The following is a 6,000-nucleotide window of genomic DNA, read 5'->3' on the forward strand; positions in this document are numbered from 1 at the left end:
GGTACCATTTGTTGATTCTTCGAAGTTTTGACCACTTTCTATTTAGTTTTGTGTAGAAGGTGATAATTAGCATAATTAGCTATTTTCGACATGTTTTTTTATGACATGCACTGTGCTTTCTCTGGGTCATTATGAATGCAGCGATACTGCATGTGAATTAAAAAAAAAAAATTTGTAAATAGTACAGGGGGAAAGGTGGGGTTGTGACATTTCTATATATAAATAAAAATGTATTTTATTTTTTTTAAATACTCTTTATACCTTTTATTTTTGTCCCACTAGGGGACTTAACTATCAGCATCTTCTATCGTTCTTCTAATACACTACTATAATAGCTGGCAGACCAGGAAGCTATAGTCAAGTCTCTGGTTGCCAAAGCAGCCCATCGGGACCCAGCGTTCACATTGCGGGGGTTCAATGGGTGACAGAGGGAGCCCCCACCCCCTGTCAGTGTTTTACAGTGCGACCGCACTTAGAGCAATCGCCATTATTTGACAGCTGAGCACCCGTTCCTCTCCTGTGCCAGGCTTCAGGTGCAGCAGCTGTCAAATGACGGCGCTGCAGAATAAAGCCCCTTAAAGTACGCTGTCAAAAGACACATGGGCGATCATTAAAAGCTTAAAGGGGTTCTCCTATGTAAACAATTGATCCCTAAAATAGAGAATAATTTGCTGATTATTGTGGGTTCAACCGCTGGGATCCTCAACGATCCTGAGATTGGGGGTGCAGAGCATCCTGCATTGAAGACAGCAGTGATCGCACATGTGCACCACTGCTCTACTAATTTTAATGGGACCGCCGGTGATAGGCAAGCACTCAGCTACCTCAGGCAGTACCTGAAATGAATGGATCAGTAGTGCATATGTGCGCTGGCTTCATTGTGGATTGTGGTATGCTCCGGGACCATTGTTCTCAACATCCTGTGGGTCTCAGCAGTTGGACCCTCACTGATCAGCAAGTTATCCCCTATTTTTGGATAGGGAATAACTTGTTTTCAAGGTTCAACTCCTTGAAAGGGGGCGTCTTATACAGACAACGGTTTTGAACTAAAAGCCAGTCTACCAATCAGCATATCATAGTATTACATGCTGGCCATTCAAGGCAGCGGCAGTCGGACATGAGCACCGCCAATTAGTTAATTTCAATGGGACCATCAGAGGCAGTCAAGTTCAAGTCCTCAGATATCCCCGTCAGTCCCACTGAAATGAATGGATCGGTAATGTACATGTGCAGCTACCGCTGCCTTCATTGTAGGATGCCCTGAACCGCTGTTCTCGAGATCTGTGGGGGGTCTCAGCAGTCAGACCCCCACTGGTCAGCAAGTTATCCCAACTTGTTTTCTTGGGACAACCCTTCAAAAGAGGATGTCTCATGCAGATGACCTGTTTTTAACCAGAAGCCAGTCTGACAACCAGCACAATGTAGTATTACATGTCGGCCATGCAAACGAAAGCCCAACCATGTAATAAATGGACAGTCCAAGTCTGCCTGAAATGGAGATGTGCTTACTTGTAGGCTCCCATGCCCCAGGTTGTATGCCTACAGACTTCCAATGTAAATCTGTCTCAGCAAATCCCATAATAGATAATTAAGATTACAAGGTTGTCCTTGGTGTACAAATTAAATGAAAATGCTAATAAAGGCTAATGTATTCATTTTAATACAAGTGACAGCACATTAACAAACAGTTACCGGAATAACAGCAGATCAAGGCTGCGGCTTTAAGAACGCAGACTCCATTTATCATATAATCCCTGTTCTCCGGATAATCTACTTCTATATGTAATCTGCTGTGTCTAATCTGTTTATATGTATAAAGCGATTTAATGATATACACATACGGATAAGGCGAGGGTTGCATTGTGATATGGCGGCACTTGTGATTCCAGTAAAATGACTGTATTACGGATACTTGTATTTACAGTGTTTCCCCGAAAATAAGACAGTGTCTTATATTAATTTTTGTTCAAAAAGGTTTAACTTTTTACATGTATAGCTGCCTGGACACTATTTAAATTGACTTTTTTAATTAACTGTTAGCAGGGCTTAATTTTGGAGTAGGGCTTATATTTCAAGCATCCTCAAAAAGCCTGGAAAATCATGCTATGTCTTATTTTCAGGGTATGTCTTATTTTCAGGGAAACAGGGTAGCTTCAGGAAGTTACTGCATGTTTTGCACTTTTTGTACAAAGTTGCTTGTAACTAGGAAACACTGAAGTTGCTCATGAGGTGCGGTAATGCTTCACCATTAATTATAGTCTCTCTGCTTATATCAACACAGAACTGTGTTGGGGTAATTATGCCAATTACCCCATAACTTGTCTATTTACACCCTTTTTTCATGGTTTGTCATCACTCTGTATTACATTTTCCACTAGGCTATATCTCCCCTTCTGAACTTCTATCCCCGGTTTCATCATCGAGATTCCTCCGACACAATAATCCTTCAGTTCCGTACACATTATCGGACACCACTGTCCATGTGACCAGTTGGGGCATTTGGACATTATACACTGTCCTACCAAAAGTACTTGGACCCCTGAGCAAGAATCAGAAGTAGTATTTATTTCCTTATGTTAATACTTAGTGGGGCTCCATTGGCCCTAATGACATCGGATACTCCCCATAACATGCTTTCTACCAACATCTGATACATTTCAGGATAATATATTCATCTGTGATTTTATTTTATTGTTCTATATAGTATAAAAGGTTTTGTCGTTTTTTTATTTCTTTTTAATATTTATTTTATACTAAGTTTTTTTTCTTTGTTTCTTAATCTCCCCCCCCCCCCCCCCCAGGGGGGGACTTGAATAGCACCATATTTTATAATTCCTATAATACACTATTATACTGCAGTATTGCAGTATAGTAGAATATTATAAAACCTATGAGGTTGATCACACTGTGGGGGTCCAATGGGTAAGAGAAGGAGCCCTTTCACAGTGGCATGTAAAGGGTTTAACAGCAGGGATCGGAGGTTTCGCTGGTCCATGCTTTTTGAGCAGGTGTTAGGCTGTTTTCCAACAGCTGGGCACCTGCTCCCTCTGGCACAGGAGGCCTGTGCCAGGCTTCTGATGCAGCCAATGTAAAAAGGCGTTTGCATCAGGATAAGGCTTATTTCCCATGAGTGTATATCAGCCAAACGTTTTCACGGCTGGCTGATATGCGCTGTAATCTGATACATTGGATTCCAATGCATCAGATCACATGGCCGTATTCTTGAGACGTAAAAGAGCCAGGCCAGCCCAATATAGCGCCGGGCGTTTTCACGTCAAGGCCCAAAAGATAGTCCTGGAACTATCTTTTGGGCCAGAATACATCAGCCGCTGCATGGGCTCCTATGGGAACTCTCTCCCTCTGCTCTCCTCCATCCGTTCAGGCTCACAATTCTTCTCCTCCCCGCTGGCTCTCTGAAATGGAAGGGGCGGGACAGGGGCGAAACTAAGCGCCATCCCACCTCCTACCATGTTTGGCTGTGGACAAGGGATGGGATTTGGGCAGAGCTAAGCTCCCGCCCTCTCCCCGCCCTTTGTCCATAGTCATTAATGGAAGGAGGCCGGATGGACCAGCGCTTTTCTCCACCCCTGTCCCACCCCTCCCATTGCAGAGAGTCAGCGGGAAGAAGAACAATGGTGAGCCTGCGATGGGGAGGGAGGGAAAAGGGGCGACAGCAGGGTAGTTGCGGCGCATTTGCGCCAGGACCCATTCCGCCTGAACGGGCGCACAATTGTTTGATTTGTGTACTCGTTCACCAATTTTATCTCCCACAACATAGCGTATATTGGCCGGCCGATATACGCTCATGGGAAAAAAAGCCTCAAGCTCATTACCAGCCGCCGTCAAGCTGTATAGGCGGTCATTAAGGTGTTAAAGGGAGCCAGACTGATTTACCCAGTTACTGTTCCAAAGGGAATGTGTTTGCTACAGGGCATGATAAAATACCATGTATGCTATTATGAATTTCCTATTACCCAGCACAAAATGTAAGATAAACAGAGCTTATGTGTCATTTTCCTAGGTCTGGTCAAATCAGACCTGGGCAGTCAACATAACTAGCCACTTGCTGATTGTACCCAACGTTTTGATTATCTACTGAAGTCTATGTTCTTATTTTCGAGCTACTAAAAAAAAGTCGAGTGGATGTCGGAGTTAGTCTGTAATTGTCCTGTAAAAAGACCACTCCTTAAATCCCAAGTGACAGAGTAGACTCTCGGGTTTGATATTCCATATTACACTGAACGATCTCTGCATTGGGAACTGCTGGCACGTGACATGTTGTGATCAGTAATGTGGTACCACATGATGGCCACGTCACAATCTGCACAGCAGAAGGCAGCATTGACAGTCACTTGTAAATGGGGTGACTTGAGTGACTTTGACCGCAGGCAGATTGTTAGTGCCCGGAGGTGGGGTGCCAGTATTTCTAAAACAGTCATGCTTATTTTCTGTTCCTGAACTGCAGGATCAAGAGTGTACCAAGACCGGTTGAACAACGGACAGACATCCGACAGAAGATTGCACAGCAGCAGGCCACTACTGGTTGATCCTAGCGGTGAGCAACACAGGTGCCTCAGTGGACCCACTGACCCAGCAGTACCACAGCAGGTTAGTTAGACCAATTTCCACAATGCCCATGCGGCGTACCTTGCATTGAATGGGGTTTAAAAGCTAAAGACCAACAAGGGTGCTTCTGATAAACCCATGTCATCACCAACAACGCCTTACTTGGGCCAAGGAAAGACGTCAATTAACCTTAGACATATGGTAAAAGGTCATCTAGAGTGACAAGTCCTGTTTCGTTATGGATAAAGGAGTCAGCATCTGTCGTAAACAGCATAAAGCTGTACCCCGTGGGTGCGCCATTGGGGATCAACAAGTCAGTGATGACGGTGTCATGTCCTACGAAATGGTTTCCGGGCATGGCCTAGGACTGTTGGTCATCATACCACAATCCTTGAATGGTGAACGTTACAGAGACCTCCTAGCTGACCATCTGCACCCATATCTTCAGCAAATCTTGCCCGACCACAGTGCCATCTTACAACACGGCAACGTCTCACGTCATTGAGCTCTGATCACTAGGGAGTGGTTGCAAGAACACGACAATGTATTCTCCACGTTGACTTGGGTCCCAAACTCATCAGACTGTAACCCCAGTGAACATGCTCCCACTAATCCACAAAATACGCAGTGATGGAGCTGCTGGGTCGAGAATTATATATATATATATATATATATATATATATATATATATATATATATATATATATATATATATATATATATATATATATATATATATATACATACATACACACTATAATGCTCCAGGTGCCAGATATCACATTCGAAGAGGTTGCAAACATCTCTTAAACTGGTGTAGATGCCATAGACATAACAATAGAGTCCGCCATTTGTCCCTAAGCAGAGCATCCTTGAAAATAAAGAAAGCTTTGAAGTACTCACACATCAAAATCGCGATCTGTCAACACCATCATCTCTCTCACCCCTTCCTCCATCCTCAAGGGGGTCTTTGTTTGTGCTGAACAAAAGAAAGAACAATATGAGCTTGGTAGGACATCGGTGTCCGACCACCCAGGAGTCTGGATTGCCAATACAGTTCTGTACCTGATTTTCTGTGCCGAGGACTTCAAGGTGACTTCTTGACTTTTATGGCAGTGCGGAAAGTTGCTAACTCTGCAGAACTCGGCTGCCTTGTATTGCTACTCTACAGATGTATACAGGTGTGTACTGAAGCACGGAGAATGACAGGTGTATATATACAACCCCCACCCATTCGCCCAGACGTCATGCAGGTGGGTGTCAGCAGTCTGACCAATGGACTTGAGCGGGTGTAGACAGCCCTTACATCTAACCTGAGCTGCTGGAGTTCTCTGCATCATAGAGCCACGCAGGACGGGGCTGGATGCCTTACAGCAGTTTGGGTTTTCCGATTCCCCTCCTATTACACTCCTCCGACAAGATGTACAGAGGTGA

The 6,000-nt window shown here is 44.2% G+C and overlaps 1 protein-coding gene across 2 annotated transcripts in view; it reads right to left on the bottom strand.

Moving 5' to 3' along the window:
• RHOBTB2 (Rho related BTB domain containing 2) overlaps positions 1–5,736 on the bottom strand; it is a 66,723-nt gene extending 60,987 nt beyond the window's left edge. For both annotated transcript variants that reach the window (XM_066593442.1, XM_066593441.1), the window contains exons 1-2: positions 5,632–5,736; positions 5,470–5,545 (exon numbers count right to left, since the gene is read on the bottom strand). In XM_066593442.1, the coding sequence (XP_066449539.1) occupies positions 5,470–5,522 (53 nt within the window). In that variant the 5' untranslated portion in view covers positions 5,523–5,545; positions 5,632–5,736. The remainder of the gene's footprint in view (positions 1–5,469; positions 5,546–5,631) is intronic.
• Positions 5,737–6,000: the final 264 nt, after the last annotated feature.

The sequence above is a fragment of the Eleutherodactylus coqui genome, chromosome 2, assembly GCF_035609145.1.
Source record: "Eleutherodactylus coqui strain aEleCoq1 chromosome 2, aEleCoq1.hap1, whole genome shotgun sequence".
NCBI classification, from domain to species: domain Eukaryota; kingdom Metazoa; phylum Chordata; class Amphibia; order Anura; family Eleutherodactylidae; genus Eleutherodactylus; species Eleutherodactylus coqui.